This window comes from Diospyros lotus, chromosome 1 (assembly GCF_014633365.1).
Source record: "Diospyros lotus cultivar Yz01 chromosome 1, ASM1463336v1, whole genome shotgun sequence".
NCBI classification, from domain to species: Eukaryota; Viridiplantae; Streptophyta; class Magnoliopsida; order Ericales; family Ebenaceae; genus Diospyros; species Diospyros lotus.
The window spans coordinates 45,657,087-45,677,465 of NC_068338.1; the positions used below are offsets into that span (position 1 = coordinate 45,657,087).

Consider the following 20,379-nt stretch of genomic DNA (forward strand, 5'->3'; position numbering starts at 1 on the left):
GTGATGGCGGTGGCGCCGATCGGGCACCACTAGCTTTAATTTTTTATATATATATTTTTTAATTAAATTGAAAGAGGAGAAGTGATCATTTTGGGATTTAAAAAAGAATAACAATTGTTTATTAATAAGAAGTAAATTTTAAAAATATAAGAGTAATCAATATAATTTAAAAGAAAAACTAAGGTAGTTAAAATCGAGATTTTAAGTGGAATCGAAAAAGGGTCTATAAAATCGAATCTTAAAATTGTAAGATTTTAGAAATAATTAAAAATATTTTTTAATTTTTATAAATATATGTTTATAATATCATTTAATAAGTTAATTATTCTTTATTATAACTCATTTTAGAATATAACTCAAAATTCTTTAGAGGTAAAATATAGACAATTTAGAGATAAAATATAGTTTAAAATTTTTTGAGGGATGCTTCTAACATCTTCAATCATATTTAAGTTGTAATTTTTATTTAATTTAATATTAATTGCATAAATAAATTAAGATAAATAATTAATTAATTAATGGACAACCCAATTCCAAATTTAATTTTATATAAGATTTGAATTGTTTGAAAATCTCTGAAACATAAAATCATACAAGCAAAATTAGAATTTTATAAGATTTTATCATAAATTAAATTTTAAAAGTGATTTAAATTGTTTGAGGTTTTCGAAACGTAAAATCATACGTGTAAAAATAAAATTTTAACAATAATGAGAATGACAAGCGTTTTGGTTGTTAGGCTCATCGTATGTTGAGTTTAAATTGGGATTGATTTTTTTTTTTTGTTGTTGTTTAATAAAAAAATCATTTATAAAAAAAACTCCTAATCTTAATGAAAATAAAAAAAATCACCTGACAAGAACTTAAAAATGAGGGATTCAAAAGCTTTTGGAAGTATTGGGTAGACTTATCCGTGAACTTTGAATTTTCAAAATGAGCATTTATTTGAGCAATAAAGAGAAAATGAAATGACAATCCAAACATAATTCTACCATTCAATTGTCAAGAAAACTCATGAGTGACAAAGGGGAGCAGAAATCACACGGCAAATACAGATGTGATCATTTTATTTTATTTTTTGTTAAGTTAATATATTAAAAAAAACAACCTAATTATAGTAGTTACAAGAATAAGAATGGAGACACCCCCCCCCCCCCCCCACCTAAATTGGTGAAAGGAAGCAGTGTGCTTCTTGTACCTTTATTTTTATAGCTATATTAATTATTTTATTATTAATAAGAAATCACTGAACACTTGGTAATATTACCTATTTAAATAAGTTCAAAGTACCATAAACAGTTTATTCAATTGGTGGTACCAAATCAACTTCAATAATAATAATAAAATATTAATGCATGAAATTTTCTTTAACCATGAATAAAATCATTCTCCTCTTTTTTTTTTTACTTCAATTATGAGTCTTATCCCATAATTTCAATCACAAATAATTTTATTTTTCTACGACAGTACCATACAATTTAAATAAAATAAATTTAATATTTTAAATAATTATTTATATTTTATTAGTTATTATATTGTTTATTATTTTTTTGATACTTTTAATTTTTTTTTTGTCAACATACCATCACAAGTGCTTCCACTATTCGCCCTATAAATTCAATAGAAAAGGTAAATTCAAAAATTTAACAGACAAATTTTAACTCTCAGCGTAATAACAAACGTAAGATGACAAATATTTTTTAATTTTAAGTTTACTCTTTATCTGTTAAACTATTTTCAGGATCACGAAACTTGAGACACATACAACAATACTCTAATGATTCATCTTTTACTAATTGATCAATGCGCTGGGGGCTGCTTTTGACTTTTCTATTCATTTTTTCTGATTCCGTGTACTACTTATATAGCAGTCAAGATTGAATCTACCACTCAATAATGCAATAGTGAGACAAAATCAATCATTACATGTCAAGTCAAAATAAATGGACCCGCCATGAGAAATGGGCACATCATTTTGTCCATTAATTTTGAACAGATATGAGGTGAGTCTACAAAACATGTATAACAATAATACTATTCAAATATTTAATTTCTATTATTTATATACTTATATTAATATGATAAAAACCTAAAACCATTCTAACTTCCAAATGAATGATTTTTTTAGGAGCTCTTACTCTTCTCTCTCTCTCTCTCTCTCTCTGAAAATGTCCGCTGGAAGCCTTGTCATTGCAGCAGAGCATCCAACCTTTCTTTTCCTTCTCCTCCTATATTGGTCTGGTTATGCATATAGCGATGCTAAGTCCTCATCTTCATCATCATCCAAATGTCACCCAAACTTCTATTCTTCCTGCGGAAGCCTTCCCAATATTAGCCACCCTTTCCGCCTCAAAGACAACCCTAAAAGCTGCGGCCTAAAACAATTTGAATTGGCCTGCGAAAACAATCGCACGATATTGTACTTGTCAGTCGAGAAGTACTACGTCCTAGACATCAACTACACGTTTGCCACCATTCGGGTAGTGGATGTGCGCATCGACCAGCGCAATTGCTCCTCTCTTCTTCTTCCTTCATTGAGTCTGGCTAACCTGCTTCCAGATATATAGATCTTCTACATATGTCTTCAATCCTTCTACTACTGTCGACTATCTTCCGACTGTAGTGCTGTTGGTGAACTGTGAGAGGCCGATAAAATATGCAGAACAAAAGACGATGAATTACTACATAGATCTTGCTGTTGGGTCTAATTCTAATGGTTTCAACAATTACTCTTCTTTAAGACGAAATCATTGGTATATGCTCGTAGGTTACGTGGAAATGTCCGATTTAGCGGAGTTTTGCACGGTGGAGGGGGTGGTTCCCGTTGCGGCTGAGCCGTTCCTCAATGACCGGAACGTTTCCCTCTTGGACATTATTCACAGCGCCATGGCCAATGGATTTGAGCTTAGATATTACAAGTACGAGCTGTGCCTCGCAGAGAGGTCCTACTTCCATTGTGCGTAAGACTTATTTTCTGATCATATTTTATCGCTTGAAATTTCCTTAGTATATTATTGCCAGATTACTTTTGAGAAAAACGATATTTTATAATTTTCATTAAAACATCAATAAATCAAATGGGGATATTGTTTTCAGGCGTATATTTTTTGTCGGGCATGTAGTGAAATTATTTAAATATCCCTCATTACATATATATAAATAAACATATAAAATACACAAAACAGATATGCATTTAAATAATTTTTCTAGGTGTCCTGACAAAATACTTGTCAAGACGTCGACAGAAATATATTTCTGAAATCATATTATTATTGTTCGTTTCTAATATATATTATTAATAGATTATTTATACTATATAAAAATGCATGTTAATTTGCTATATATACAAATGTACGGATGGGATCATGGACTCTTAAGTCATTTATGGCACTAAAGGAAAATAATATTTAACTAAAGTTTTTATATAAAAAAAGTGATAGTGATAGTAATATTTTATAATTATTAACTTTCGTCTTAAAAATAAATTCTTGTCTGGATATATTATCTATTAAAAAATTATAATTGTTTGTTATGCTGATAAATATTAATAAAATATATATTATTACATTAATAGATTTCTAAATCTATTTATATTGTTATGTATAAATATTAATTATAATAGCCATTTTATACAATGTAAACCATTGAACAACGTTTTTTTCTAACTTGATTCTTTTATCTATTTCAACATATATATAGGACAGGTTCAACTCTGAAAGGGAGCAAGTAGATATTGTTTTTTTTACAAGTCTATGTTTTGTACGCATTTCTTTAAACATCTCTTCTATATACCTAAAACATAACTTGACTTATTTATTTATTTTTATTTTGTTATGAATTGCAGGCCTCAATGAGGGAAAGTATATTGGTGAGTGTTATTTTCCATTGCATATATAAGTTGGAAAAAAATATAAAAAAAACTTAAAAGTACATTAAATAAGTCAAAAATAATATTTTTAAACCTCATTTTTATAGTTAGATGATGATATCTTTCTCAATATACATATAATAGGTATTGTAATGTGGTATTTATCACAATAAAAAATATTCCTTTTTGTGACAAAAATAATAAAGTAGTGCAACCATTACTATAAAAATATAATACACCTTACATTTGATTGTAAACTGATGAAATTTAAAATCAGAATTTTATTTTATGATACTCATCTTATATTTGATTCACTTTGACAACAAAATAACGTTAGATCTGATAAGAACAAAGTCATTAGTTTGGAAAGGGTCAGATAGAGCTTTTCTTTTTTAGTTTTATTAATGTTTAATTACTTTGTTTTATATAAAGATTTAAAAAATCAAATTTTAAAAATAAAAAAGTGTGTACACATTATTTATTTTTTTTTTTTTTATGCTTCCCGCCACACTTTCACCATCCGCACCTTTACATCGTTAAAAAAAGATTAGCAAAATGCCTTTCATTAGAGAGAGTTGCCAATAAAAACTACGAATCTTTGCTTTGCTTGTCTCAAATAACATGCTATAACTTATTATCTTCTTGTTTCTGGTGACAGAATTCTCCTTCAATGGGGACCTCTTCAACTTCAATTGGCACCTCCACAACTACGGTGAGTGCTTTGTTTTTATTAAGTTCCAATAATCATTGTTGGAAGTCAATAATGAGTTCTAGTGATGGTTGGTTGGAGCCCATCTCCTTTGGTGCTAGAACCAAATCGGTACCAACCAAGCTTTTGTTTTTTAATTTTTTAATGATTTTTAGTTTTTTATTTTTTAATTAGTTTGAGATTAAGGATAAATGTGGTTTAATTAGTTCTTAATCGGTAGGGTCTATAACACAATGGATATTTCAACAATTTAAATAAATTACAAGAACTTATTTGACTAAAAAGAAACCACAAATTAAGGGGTAAACTTGCATACGTTAAAAAAGCACTAAAAAAAGTTGAAAGTAGAAAAACAAGAAAAAACTTGCATATGTTGCCATTTAGTGGAAAAACTTGCATGGTGCTCCTAATCACCATATATATGTGTTGCCTATCTGAGATCAAATATCTTTGAAATATGTATTTTTTAAATTTTAGTTGATTTTTTAAAATAAAATTTTCATTAAATGATCGCAAGAGGACTACGTACAATTATCGGTTAGGGTATACCCCTAGCTAGGGTTGGCAATGGTTCGGTTTGGTTTCGATTTTTGTCAAAACCATAACCAAACCAAACTTAAACTCCTAAAACCAAAACCAAACCATTACCCATTTGGTTTTAAAAATTTAAAACCATAACCAAACCATTAGATTTCGATTCGATTTCGGTTTAACCATGATTTTTTTAGTTTAAACCATACCAACAAACAAAGACAAATAGCATTCATAAAATTGTTTGATAATTTCACAACAAACAAAGATAAATTCTAATAAAATTACCTTAATCTTGCATAAAGTTACAAAACTTCTTGGATATAAAATCACATCTCCAAACCTACAATTGTTAAGAAGTAAAAACGAGTATAAAAGAAAAACTACCTAAAATCAAGCATAAATAAGTAAAAAAAATATGGCCAAAAAATAGAAAAACTACCTAAATTTAGCTATCAATCGAGAGAATTAAAGAACTAAAAAAGATAAACCATACCAAGTAAAAATACCTAAAATAGAGGCAACAAGCAAGGGCGGGCGAGGCTGATTGGCTGAGCCCTCGAGCTAGCGTGGGAGAGAAGGCGAGAGCTGAGAGGCAGAGGGTGAGAGAAGGCAAGAACCGAGAGGTAGAGGGCGAGTGAGGGCGAGAATTGAAAGGTAGAGGGCGAGCGAGAGTGAGAGGCCGGAAGGCAAACGAGGGCAAGCGAGAGCAAGAAAGACAAAGGGCTAGCGAGGGCAAACAAAAGCAAGAGAAAGGTAGAAAACGATGGTGAGCGAGGGCAAGATGGGCCGAGAGCAAGAGAATGCCAGCGATGGCAAGCGAGAGAAATAGAGAGGCAAAGAACGAGGGCGAACGCTAGCATACGAGAAAGAGAGATGAGGCAGAGAACGAGGGCAAGCGCGTGCGGACAAGCAAGAGAAAGGAGGCAGCGAGAGTGAGAGAGGTCGAGGGCGAGCGAGAGCAAGAGGGGCCGAGCCGAGCCCCAACGAGAGCAAGAGAGATCCAGTAAGGGAGAGCAAGAGCAAGAGATATGCAGAAAGCGAGGGAGAGGCGAGCGCATGAGCAAGAGAAATGAGGCAAATAGCGAGAGGCAGCGAGGGTGAGAGAGAGAGCGAGAGCCAGATCGAGAAAGGAATAAGAAGAAAAAAGGAGAAGAGAATGGGAGAAAGGTTTGTAGGCAAAGCAAGTGGGTTGGGTTGTATTTGTATATAATATATATTATATATACATATTATATTATATATATAATATATTTGGTTCGGTTTGATTCGGTTTGGTTCGGTTACCCACAATTCGGTTCGATTTTGGTTCGAGTTTTAGTTTGATTTTAGTGAAAACCATAACCAAACCATACCCATTGAAACAGTGTTCGGTTTTTTCTCAAACCAAACCATTACCCAGTCAAACGATTTTTAACCGCGTTGACCGGTTTGGTTTTGGTTCGGTTCTCCACAATTTCAGTTATAATTGCCATCCCTACCCCTAGCATCACCAAGAAAAAAAAAAAATGCTCCATAGAGAAAACTAACAAAAAAAATTCTCTAGACAAAATAAAAAAATAAACTACATACAATAATGTACAAAAATCAAGAGGAACATTCTATATAGTAGCTCCATGAAACACAAACTGCCAAAAGCATCATATCAAATCTCCCTAAGCCCAGGAACAAGAATCAAGGCAAATTTCGGAGCCATATAATAGTCTATAAACTATTATAAATATTTGGGTAATAATTAGGGAAAGAAGCCATATATGATGAAAAAGATTATTATTGTTATAAATTTTGTAATTCTGTTTGTAGTAGTTCTTAAAAATGTTGATTTGATTTATTATCTCTTTTCTTGCCAGATGATATGGTAACACAACCATAAAATTATGTGGTATTTTTGTTTGAATTAATTTCTTATTTTAATTTTAACATTCATAAATTATTTTCAAAGAATTAACACCACTTCTTATAATTTTTTAAAATATTACTTATAATTTCATGAATATCAAAATTAAATATAAAAAATTAGTTTATAAATAAATAGCATTAAAGTATATTATATGTGCACTAATTAGTTTCGCCCCCTTATTTACTTATTTATTTTGTTTTAACTTGCAGTCGTCGGTTTTTTATATGCGAATAAGTATTTGCTATAAATTTACCAATTACATTTAATAATAATCTGCCAATCATACATATCATGGCATATCAATCTCGATTGCTGATGAACTTGGCTTCAATGATAAGTATTTGTTTTTATTTAATATACAAGTTAATTTTTTAATGTTATAACTCAGATCTCATGATAAATATAAGATTATAAATTCAAACTTTCTTACACTTAGTAACACGATAATTTTTTGTAATTTTTTATTTATAAAAAACAAATTAAACAAAATATTAAAATAATGCAACAACATCACGATTGTCTTCTAAATTAGTTAAGTTGCAGAAACGAACTTTTGATGTTATTGTTACAGTTTGGTAATAGAAACTTATTGTACAGTTTTTCAGTACAATTTTTAAATATATAAATAATAACTTATTATAAGAAAAATATAATGTCTTTGTTTTCTCACTCGTATATTGATTTTATTAAATTGCAGGCTATTATTCTACAGGCTTCGTTGTTGGTGAGTATTTGTTTTCGATCCCATATACTTAAAAAATTATGGATAAATTGATTTAGGCCTAGTGTGATATGGACAATTTACAGATACTTTATATAATTTTATAAAAGGCAAGAGCTTCATTTTTTTTGTCCAAACGTTTCATATAATTTATTTTTAATTAAAATAGTTTTTGTCCCTTGTTTAGACTTGAAAATACTCTTTTTATCAAATTTGTGATATTAGATAACAAAAAATTATATTTTTCATCTTCAATATTATATCTTGTGTCACCTAATTAGATAATCGTGCCCATCTCTTTTTATTTTGTTTGCTCTTAGATAGTCAACACCATAGTCATTCCAAATACAACCACATAGATATATATATATATATATATACATATATGTAGAGATTAGGATTTAAAATTTTGGAAGAGAATTAAGAATCAGATTTGAGGTAGTGTTTTGAAAGTTTAGAAGCATGTCAAGATGTGTCCCCGTGTCTCCAAAGCGAGCATTATTTTTGAAACTTAGCTGCCGTTGCCCATAACCCGACAAGTGACTGGACCATCATTGATGGTTCAAGGACGCCTCCTTGGAAGTCTTGGAAGCACCAATTGAAAACTACACCCATGTGTACTAACGACTAATCTAATGAAATCTAACCAGGCAACTTAACTTGATAAATAGTATCGTGATTATGTGTGGTATTTAACATAATCATTCTTATAATATAGAGCATTTTAACTATAGGTGATACCATGACTATTACATGATATAGAGTTTCTTAATTAGAGGGTCGCACAATTACCCATATTATAAAGATTATAATCACTCTGACAACATAATACAAAGTGCACCAAAATTCAAAGACTTCCTGCTATTTTAGCTAATTAATCTTTGTTAAATATATATTTTGGCTTTTATACTTTTATGTTTTTTTATTTAAATATTTAAATTTTTTCATTATTTCAATTACATCTCTGAACTATATAATTTTGAGTCAATTATACCCTTAAATTTTTTGTTATTTTAATTACACTCTTGAACTATGTATTTTTGAGTCAATCACATATCTCAACAAATTTGTTGAGATCAATGAATTCAGGGGTATAATTAAAACAACAAAATTTTTAAAAATGCAATTAATTCGAAATTGTAAGTTCAAGCGTTTAATTGAAACGTAAAAAAATGAAATGTCCAAATGAAAAAAAAAATGTGCAGAAATTAAAATATGTATTTTTGTCAATTAATCTTAATATACAAACATATAAAATGTGAGTCCAGCAAAAACAAATGATGTGATGTAATACTTGTACATTAGCAGAAATGCTACACAAACAAATAACTCTCACAAATTCACACAACACATACATAATATTTATAATAATTTCATTCAAAATTAAAAATAAATCTACTCTCCATTATGAATTATTGTTAATTTAAATATAATTATCATGAATTTTGTATGTACTAGTCAATTTATGAGAGTTGTCTGTGTGTATAACATTTTCATACCAGAAATCAGAATGGGTCTTACTTGGGCATGCATGTAGCTATAAAGGTATGGGTGAGCGAAATTTTTGATTAATCGAAATAATTGAACCAAAGTTTGTTCATTTCGGTTCAATTAGTTTTTTATTATGGTTCGGTTCGATTATTTTCTTTGAAAATTTTGGTTAGTTTGGTTAGCTTTAATAAAATAATTGAACTAATTAAATCAACCGAAATAATATAACTTAGTTTGAAATTTTCTGAATTTTGTAGTGGATATTGTAATATAACTCGGTTTGGTATTTCTTTCTTTTTTTACTGAAAATTGTTGATGTTTGAATTATTATTGACTAAACATCTCAATTTTTTTTTAACTCGATTAAGTTTAAAAATAAAAATACACATTCTTTTTAAATTTTAATTTTTTTAATTAATCAATCGATCAAACCAAAGTTTTCTTCAAGCAGTTTAATTTGTTTGATAGACACAAAACTTCGAACGATTTAATCCAATTAATAAATCATGTTTGATTTGTTCAAATTTTAAATTTTAATCAAATTTAGAAATCTAATCGATCAAATACTCACCCTAGATAAAGGAAATCATTCAATCTTATGAAAACATTATAGCATGCGAAAATAACAGTTCATGTGCACAGTTAATATTTTAAAAAAATAAATATCTAAAATTGTTGGGTTATTCATGCGCCACGTGCCTCTCTGAGTTTTGGAAGAGAGCTTGTGAACATGAAGTGGCGCCAAATAGTGTCTTCGTTGTCCTAACTCATCTTTCAATTTTCAATTGCAGATGCTAATTTCCTCGGTTTCGGAATCTGTAAGTATTATTTTCGTTCACTTATTTATGAAATGCTACTATTAATAAAAGGATGAAAAAGAGTAAACTTTGCATGCTGTTGACATGGTCGTATATAATCAAACCCATTATTATCTTCATAAGTTTTAATTCTATTTGTAGTATTTATTGGAAATATTTGAAATACTCTTTCATTTCATTATGGCATTGTGATATAAATAATACATAATGCCTTTCATTCACTTTCTTATTTGTTTATTTTAAATTGTAGATATCAATCTCCCAATGCCAGCCAACGGGGGAAGTGAGTATTTGTTTTCATTCAATATATAAAATATTCAAATGATACGATAACATTTTTTTTATCATCTTTTATAAATAATTCATTTGTAAAAGCAAATGTGGGGAAGAGTAATATATTTAGTTTGTTAATTTATGTTTTTTGTTTTAAATTGTAGGACTCTATCCCAGAATCATTGGCTTCAGTAAGTATTTTATTTTTTTTCTCAGTCAGTAAATATCAGGTTTCCATTTGCATATCTATTATGAATTTTAAAGTCAACAAAAAACAAAAAAAATAATAAGATCAATTATTAAATATTCTTAGAAGGTGATCATATTATATTAATTTTTCACCAAATCTTAAAAATTATTAATTTTATGTATAAATTTTAAATTTTATATTAATTATAAAGTATCGTGATAAATAATAAAAGAAAATAGAGTCACGTTAAAATTGAACTTAAAACTCTACATGAAAAAAAAATAAAGTCTCTTAATTTTTTGAAGTATTGAATTACAATTGGATGACAATTCATCTAACAATGCATGGAAAAACTCATTCTTTAAAAAAATTCATTATCGTTGTTTCAAAATATAAAAATGTATTTTTTTATTATATACTTGTAACAGTTTTTGCTAGGTATCTAACCTTGCAATATATTAATCATGAGATTGAATAATTAATGACCTTAGTTGTATGATTGATAATTCATTTATCATGTTACAGGTATTATCGGATGTATCTTACTCTCAATATCAATAGGTATGAAGAATATATCACTCTTGTCTCTCTATTCTATAATTATTAGCAATCATACTAATATTTAAAAAAACAGATTTCTATTGCATTGATACTGTACTTGGATGGTAAAATTTTAAATTATACAAAATGTTTGCGAACCACTATTATATGCAGGTATCCTTATTTTTCAATATTTGTAAAACTAATGGCGACTTAAAAGGATAATGTCATATCTATTATTGATTAGAATATGCATTTATATTGATTTGATAGAAATGTAACAGTTTTATTTTAAATGGTATCGACTAATTAAGATACATTAAATTTAGAGTCTACCGTTCTAAAATTAATTAAAGCTAAATATGATGAAAATAATCAAAAGTCAAAGGACACCAAAGTGAAACAAAATACCAACACCATAATACCTTAAACCTTAAACAAAGACAAAAAAACAAAATACTGACACCTTAAGCCTTAAACAAAGACAAAAAAAAAAAAAACCTAACACCAGGAGTAAAAAATGAAGCCATTCACTTTTTATATATCTCAGTGCCAACCATCACCCAACAACATTAAGAATAAAGAACCAAATTGAAAATAGAGCTCTATAAATCCAGCCTCTTGGAATTGCAATAAATAAAACTCAAAGCACGTTAAATAGATACGAATTAGGATATATGTGTCAATTGCTTAAATTAAATAGAACTTCGAACAGAAAAGAAAAAATAATGGAAGTAAATTACAAAGATATTAAAAATATAAATTTAAACATATTAGGTAGGAGTTGAATGGATAGCCTTCCTTAGCAAGTTAGTTGCATTTCTTTATGAGAATTGTCATTTTATATATAGTTTATATCTATATCATATTATAATGAGTAAAATTCTCATATCATCCTTGAGATTTGACTAAGTATATAATCTATTTTTGTATTTTTGAAATTAACACATACGTCTCGAGGTTAACATATTAAGTAAATTGACTATTTTACCCTTATATATAAATTATTACATCTTTCTCTTGTCCAAACCTAATCCCAGATCGATATAGGCCTGTCTTTTTGAACCCATATGTAACGGCCCGCCTCCCAGAGCCCCCGCTAGCATAGAGGATCCATGAGAGGGTCATTATTTAAATAATATCGAACAATAACACAACTACACCGCACTCACAACCCTTTTAGAAATCATAATTTTTCTTTAATTATACATCTCATATCGTCTTTACCAACCTTTCGTCACTTTAGCCCACCTAAGCTTACATAACATACAACAAACTCCGAAAACATAAACATTAACCTTATCAAAAACACGATGACACCCAGGATCTAGTTTTGGGAGAGTTCTGCACTTGCTACCATGACTCGACGGCCTAGACCCAAACCCGCGGAACGTACTTGGAATGATGTAAAACAACATGAGTCGCGAGACTCAGCAAGCTCTAGAAAGAAAGGTTACAGGTTTAGGATATGACTCTTCCCATGACACCCCATGCAACTCATGTCAATGCAACCACACCATGCCATGATCCATATGTACCTTATTTCTACATGCATAACATAAAGTTAACTGCACATAAGGAACCAGGGGCCCACATAAGTCACACATTGGCACCCGAGTCCCGCATACATACATGTTGACAGCCTTTTATAGGTTACCATTCTATTTCCCTTACATGCTCATTTTTGTCGCCCACATCATAATCTGTTGCCGTGGGTCTCACCCCAAGGTCTTACTGTTGCCATGGGTCTCATCCCAAGGTCTTTATGTTGCCGTGGGTCTCACCCCAAGATCTTATCGTGGACCACGCCGCCGTGGGTCTCACCCCAAGGTCTTACCGTGACCACGCCTACCACCCATACTTATCACCTAAAATGCACATTCTCACCATGCAACAAATAAGAAATGCAACGGCTTTTGTAGCATAAATGTGATGACAAGGCCCCCATAAACCAAGCATCAGGCCATGCTAACGCCCACATAAGAATTCACACATGCGAGATGCCTCTAAATGCATATGCTCACCTAGGGTACCCAAATTGGCTCTTAGACCAACCGGGTCATGTAAATGCTCACACATCCCATCACACACAAAGGATGTTCCCACGTGAATGCAACCCAGCCCCTTGTGGCACACACATCATGAAATGCACAAACCAAGGCGAGAATCTGGAGTACCAGCTCTTCTGGCCGTCTAGCGTTTATCGTAACAGCCGATGACTGGCGCCCATACATCCAACCATCAACTGCCACGACCCACGGTCGACAGTCAGTGACTTTGTACCCATACCCTTAAACACACTTACCGACCCTATTAACTTTATATCTTTCCAGTTTAACTTTACATAACATTTCTCCATAACTCATAACCCTTTATGTACATATCCACATATCATCACAATACCATTCTCATTCCTTTTAATTCACATAAAGCCATCTCAACATACATAATAAATTATTAATAAAACCCCATTAAACCATAAACAACTTTTCTAAGAACCTAGCCCTCGTGGGTTCGGCATCATTCCCAAGGAAAACGGAGCGATACGAAGCTCCGTGACGGTCGAAAAAAAAGACGTCATAACATCCTTACTTAGCTTATCCCATTAACAATAAACTCATAAATAAAATAAAAGTCATAAAATGGTTACTACGCGGATTATTATTATTTATGCGTAGAACCGAGTCATGGTGAGGGAGGGTTTAGAGTATAAGAAACCTCGAAGACTTTCGCAGGAAATAAATAACGAGAGGAGAAGGTTAGGAGCTTGTCTTTATGCAGTTATTTCTTGCCTTTCTTGTCCTTCCACTGCGAAGTAGCGTTTCCTGATAATTAATGAAATCATAAATTCCAATTATGTATTATCAACAAACATATACTCCACTTATATATATTATTAAAACCATTCTCCTATATTCACAACCACCCACAATTCACTGCTAACTCAACCATAACATATTTATCTACATATATAATATTCCTTTGCTTATCACCACATCAAGCCCAACTCAATTACTGCTCACTTTCCACGATTAAATGGTCACCAAAACTCACCCTCCACATATATACATATACTTACACCCATGCTCACAGACAAAATATTATACACTCTCACGCACACAGCGCCAGTGTATTTATATACTTACACACCAAACTTAATCACCCAAACTTAATAAAATTAAACTTATAATTAAATTCTAATCATACAAATTAATAATACATATTTATCTACTTACCAGAGTAATTAAATCACAATTAAACTTGACTTAATTTTCAACTTCTCCCAATTTTCCTTGCCCTTTCCAGCCTCAACGCGCCATTTTCTTCTTCCAGATGCTCCCTGCTCACTCACTGATTTCCTCCCAACTTGCTACCCAAGCTTATTCCATTTGCACACAACTCAATGGCATTAAAGCCATAAAAAGACATGGCCAAGACAAGGCCACGCCAGGCATACATACATATAAATATATATATATTAAGTAATTAATTTAATTTAATTTACTTTCTTATTATTACTATTATTATTATTATTATTACTATATTTTATTTTATTATTTTCATAAATACTTTCAATTAATTTAATTAATCACCTTAATTTCCTATTTCTTCAAAATATCATAAATAAGTATTTTCTCAAAAATCTTCAAATATTCTAAAATATCCTCAAACACCCAAATTAATTATTTTTACTTGTCTCTAAATTTTTGGAATGCTACACCATCAATCTCAATTCAACCAATTCAACCTAAATTCTCTCTCGTAGGTGGTCAATAAATCTCGTCAATGATGGATGATTATCAATATTGTGCATTTTTTTTATTTCCCTATGATTTTAGAAGAAAGTAAAGAAATAAAAGCATATTTGGGAGATTTTTATAAAATTGATCCCTGTTAATAAATGGCACGTTGGTATTTGTTGCATAGTAATTAACCTAAAAAATCATTGGTGCTATTTTTGAAAACACAAAAATTGCGAATGCAATTTACCTCTTCATAATATGAAGTATAAGAAAAATAATGAATCACATATTTAATCATTTACATATTTTAATTTGTATATTTACATTAATTTTAAATAAATAATTAAAACCCATTAAAAGACACATTGTCATCTCCATTTATGTTTCGCACACCATGTTCCTATCATGCTTTTTAGACATAAACAAATTAATAAGGTGTTTTATCTCTTGCAATTAAAGCATCTTTGTTTTCCTCTTGAAATGTAAACAATTTTTCATTAAATCTATTAAAAATTCAGAGGAACTTTAAAGCATTCATTATTTCTTACAAATACAACCAAATAATATGAAATTTTTCTCGTTAATTTGGTTTTTAATTTTGAAATTTGTTAACAGGATATTTCCTAGTTGCAAGAGCTTTAATTGGGCTATCACTCTATTTAGCATTTTTGGTGTACAAATTCAGGAGAAGGCATGTATGGATGAACAACGACATTGAAAATTTCCTTCTAAGTCAAGACAATCTCATGCCCATTAGCTACTCTTACTCTAAGATTAGTAAAATGACTAGCAGCTTCAACCACAAGGTGGGCGAAGGAGGCTTTGGCCTTGTGTATAAAGGAAAGCTTAAAAGTGGTAGAATTGTGGCTGTAAAAGTGTTGAAGATGTCCACAGCTATTGCTCGAGAATTCATCAATGAAGTTGCCACCATTGGTAGGATTTATCATCTCAACGTGGTTCGTCTTGTTGGATTTCATGCTGGGAGATCTAAACGCGCTCTTATATATGATTTCATGCCTAATGGTTCACTTGAAAAGTACATATTTTCTGAGGAAGGAGCTTTCTCCTTGACTTACAAGCAAATGTTTGATATTTCACTTGGCGTGGCTCGCGGGATTGAATACTTGCATGATGGTTGTGACATGAAGATCTTGCATTTTGATATCAAACCTCACAACATTCTTCTTGACGAGAATTTCGTTCCTAAAATTTCAGATTTTGGGTTGGCAAAATTGTACCCAACTGATTATAGCATTGTCTCTTTGACTGCAGCTAGAGGGACATTTGGCTACATGGCTCCAGAGTTGTTGTACAACAACATTGGAGGAGTTTCACACAAAGCCGATGTTTATAGTTTTGGGATATTGTTGATGGAAATGGCAGGTAGAAGAAGGAACCTAAATGCCTATGCAGATCACACAAGCCAAATTTACTTCCCTTCATGGGTTTATGTCCAGTTCAACAAAGGGAAAGGGATAGAAATGGGGGATGCCAGCGAAGAGGAAAAGGTGTTAGTGAACAAGATGATGTTGGTGGCTTTGTGGTGCATTCAAATGAAGCCCATTGATCGTCCGTCGATGAGTAAGGTTGTAGAGATGCTTGAAGGGAGTGCTGAACTCATACCTATGCCTCCCAAGCCCTCTCTTTGCCCACAAGAAATGTCAAATTAATATCACGGAATCAACACAACACTTAAAGGGTAAGCACTTGTTATTGAATAAATAGTTGATGTTCATCACTATAAACATTTGAATTCATGTATGCCAATGCCCGCCATCTTCCAAGGCATGGGTGAGCTTAGAGACTTGGTTTATTGGAGCACGCCATCTTCCAAGTATAAACATTTGTAAGTTATAATTTTTTTTTTACTAAAATTAGAGCAAATTATAGTGCCATTCATGTACCAAATAAATTAATCATAATAAAACTATATTTTTCTACCACCCAAATCCTTATTGTCGGAAGCGTACTCATAAAAAAGTTACTTGATGATATCCACACAATTAATTTCACACATGGTAGAATATATGGACTTGTCTTCAATGAATAATCTAAACAGATTAAGCAATTTATTTGTTTCTTCTTCTTTGCAAAAAAACACAACTAATTTCAAGGATTCTCTATTGCAAACTAGATTAGTTTCCAAACCAAAGAGCACAATTACACATTCTAATTATTGTTTCTTCGTGTCAATTAGTTTCGTAAACAAATTTTGAAAGGTAAATTTTTTTTTTGTATTTTATTGAATAGCTCTTTAAATTTCTTTAAAAAACTTACAACACCTCTCTGTCAGTCTGTTACTAATAGTATTAAATTAACTCAGTACACACTCTCTAGATTTTGGCATTTTAGCTTGAATAGCCATTGAACTTTATTTTTTTACCAAATGATTCTTAAATTTTTTTCAAAATTTCCAATACATCCTTTCACAAAAAAGGATGTTAATCAAACTAATTAAATTATGTTAAAATTATTCGTTATTTTCATTTAATTTAGTTTAATTAAGGTTGTTTCTTTTGATTGAAGTATCTTGGTTATTTTGAAAAAGTTCAAAGACCAATTTGACAAAAAAAAAAATAATGATAATTAGACTTCCAATCAAAGTTTCAAAACTTTAGGAAATATTTAAGGTAGAAATCTAAAGATTAAGAATATTCGATCAATATATTTATTGTCGTTAATAGTATAGATGTTTCAGAACTAATTTGAGAAAATTTAGAGATCTACTTGATAAAAATGTTTACATCAAATACTCAAAAATTAAGAGTTGTATTATAAGTCTTGTTCAGCCAACTTGCTCATATTAATTAAGTTTTGATAATTAACAAAAATATTTTTATGATATAAATGTATTCTCTTTCTCATGCAAAAAGTAAATTTATTTTGAATTAAAAAGAAATATTTTAGACATATTTTCTCTCACTCATGTAAAAAGTAAATTTATTTTAAATTAAAAGGGATTATTTTTAGACATATTTTTTTATTTTAATCATTTATATCTCAAAAGCTTATAATTAAATTTTCAAATATTGATTTCTCATGCAAAAAGTAAATTTATTTTAAATTAAAGGTAAGACATATTTTCTTATTGTTTGAGAAAGACTAAACATTTTTGAATTTCAAACTTCATATTAACCCTTTTTTTAATGGCTAGTATATTTGAAAAATATATATATAGGGTGTAACACCCCACTTTTCTCTTATCGAGCGTATCACTATGTTGGGACCCAAATATGCATAAATTATTTTTTTCTTTGTTTCTCGGTACATAACTTAAACCTTAAGTACCGAGTTTCAAACAAAATCCCTAGCAAATCATTAAAAATGCGGAAGCGATAATCGAAACCGGATATGGTACATAATCAAATCACTTTATTTATAACATAAGAATCCGTACCATAGTTAATATCATATCCTCAATATTAAAATACATAAATACATGGAGATTCCAAAATATTCTAACAAGGCTAATCATCAATAAAACATCAGCTAAAACATATCTGAGTCAGCTCACTGAATCCATCGACCACGCCATCACGTGCCGTCTCATCTCAACCTGCTCCTTGCCTAAGCTGCAAGTCTAAACTAGAACGTGGAATGTTCTAAGGGCATAACTCATTAGAAGATGAAACTTCTAGTGAACGTTCAAAACATATATATATATATATATATATGAATGCATGATGCAATAACATGAACAACATTTGCCCTTAATGTAACTTCCCAGGCCCACCAGCCCGACACGGAATCCTAAGCAAATCCCGAACCTCTGTAGGATAAGCCTAACGTTATTCCGTCATTGCCCTAGGGAAATTACAGCTATACTCTGGGGGCGACATCCCATTCCCATGCACAAATATCAACGTGACAATAATATCGTGCCATGCAATTATTACGACTTTCCACGCAATATGACAAAATGAATCATATCTTTCGTAAATATTATGCATATATAAGAAATCATATCTTTCATAAATATCATGTATAATAAACAATCATATCATGTAGGATAGGAAAACTCACCTTTTGAGATAAACTTGTATTTTCTCGAAAAGCGTGCATTACCTCGATATGTGTGCCCCACTTGATTTTCGTGCAAACTCTCAAAACTTGTACCAATCACATCATCTCGATCACCACAATCATAAAATGATATTTAATCACTAAATATCCTCAATACTCTATTTATTTCATTTTTCCTTCATTTTCTCTCATTTTTTCTTTCCAAAAATCCCATTAAATGCCTCGGGACTATTTTCTCAAATCTAATTTCACAACAATTCATCATAGGCTATGAACTTCAAAAGAAAAATATTGGACTTACCCGGGTGTTGCATTTTCACGCAAAATGAGGTTCTTTTGTGCTAAAACCGAGACATCAGAAATCCCAACTTCAAAACTTTTTGCACGGACCTCCGTAAAATAATTTTCCCAAATTTTTAGGATTTTTTTTAGAATTTTTCAGAAGTCCACGCGCCTGAACACGCCCCAACAAGCTAGGGTGAGTGGCCGCGCGTGAAGGGCAGCGCATGCTGGCCACTCGCCGGTCATCTTCCTCGGCCACAGCACACCAGAGATTCTGGCTGACTCCACCATCGCATACTCCTCTTCCAATCGATCCTCATAGGCCTTTTTGGAGCTTGAAAAGAGCTCACGAAGACCCTCAACCGGACGGCCAAAGCTTTGGCTTGGCCGTCCCCCTCATTTTCCGGCGAGGCCTCAAACGGCCATGAAATTTGCTCCAAAATGCCTCAAAGTTTCCAGAAACGATCCTCTCACTATGGGAAACAAAAGCCCCATGGTTTTGACTCTCAATTTATTTGAAATCGCAGTCGATTTGAAGCTTAAAGCTCTCTCATTTTCGGCCTTTACTAACACCTATTTATAGGCATTTCCCAACCTTCAAACACTCTTGGCCGCCTTACCCATCACCTTAGGAGGCTCGACCTCCCCTGGATCGACCTCGAGCGAGCTTTAGCCGACCACAAAATGGATTTGCAGGCTTTTGTCATTTCGACCAAATTCTTGGTCAGATTTCTTCGATTTCCGACCACTCCCGTGGTCTTTGTCACTCCATCCCTTTACAACAAAGCATCCCCGACCAGGCCTCGTGCCATCCTTGTGGCCACAATCGGCCATGGCCGACCAGCCATGTGCTGGTCATTGGCCAACTTTGAAAAATTACACTTTAGCCCCTCAACTTTTGGTCTTTCTCATTTTGGTCCTTTCCACTTAGCCGTTTGACTTTTCATAATTGCATTTAAGACCCTCAAGTCCTAAAACATCATTTTGACCCCCCGAAGATTCCAAAAAATCATCGTTTTGGCCTCCCTCTAGCAATTTCAAAAAATTACACTTAGGCTTAAATCTTCGTTTTGGCCCTAAACCTCTTTGTTTCTTTCTGAAACCACTGAAGGGTTGTTCCTTATGAAAAATCGAAACCCCCTCAAGCTTCCGTTGACTTCCGGGAAGTCGTCTATTATAATTCGGTATTGCAGCCTAATTAGCAGCTGCATTTTTGCTGTACCGAAAACTATTCCCAATCCGATTTCTTTCGATGCTATAAATCATATCTCGGGGTGCTCTTTAATGTCA

The 20,379-nt window shown here is 31.5% G+C and overlaps 1 protein-coding gene across 5 annotated transcripts in view; it reads left to right on the forward strand.

Annotated features, from left to right (window-relative positions):
* Positions 1-2,089: 2,089 nt before the first annotated feature.
* Positions 2,090-20,379, forward strand: part of LOC127787567 (rust resistance kinase Lr10-like) — an 87,527-nt gene continuing 69,237 nt past the window's right edge. Inside the window, exons 1-9 of one of the 5 annotated variants that reach the window (XM_052315634.1) lie at positions 2,090-2,956; positions 3,845-3,868; positions 4,527-4,580; positions 7,706-7,732; positions 10,012-10,038; positions 10,289-10,321; positions 10,476-10,502; positions 11,027-11,062; positions 15,400-16,483. In XM_052315634.1, the coding sequence (XP_052171594.1) occupies positions 2,674-2,956; positions 3,845-3,868; positions 4,527-4,580; positions 7,706-7,732; positions 10,012-10,038; positions 10,289-10,321; positions 10,476-10,502; positions 11,027-11,062; positions 15,400-16,454 (1,566 nt within the window). In that variant the 5' untranslated portion in view covers positions 2,090-2,673 and the 3' untranslated portion in view covers positions 16,455-16,483. Of the gene's footprint in view, positions 2,957-3,844; positions 3,869-4,526; positions 4,581-7,705; positions 7,733-10,011; positions 10,039-10,288; positions 10,322-10,475; positions 10,503-11,026; positions 11,063-15,399; positions 16,734-20,379 lie in introns of those variants that run through there. The other 4 variants (XM_052315630.1, XM_052315640.1, XM_052315642.1 and 1 more) reach the window with 4 other exon arrangements.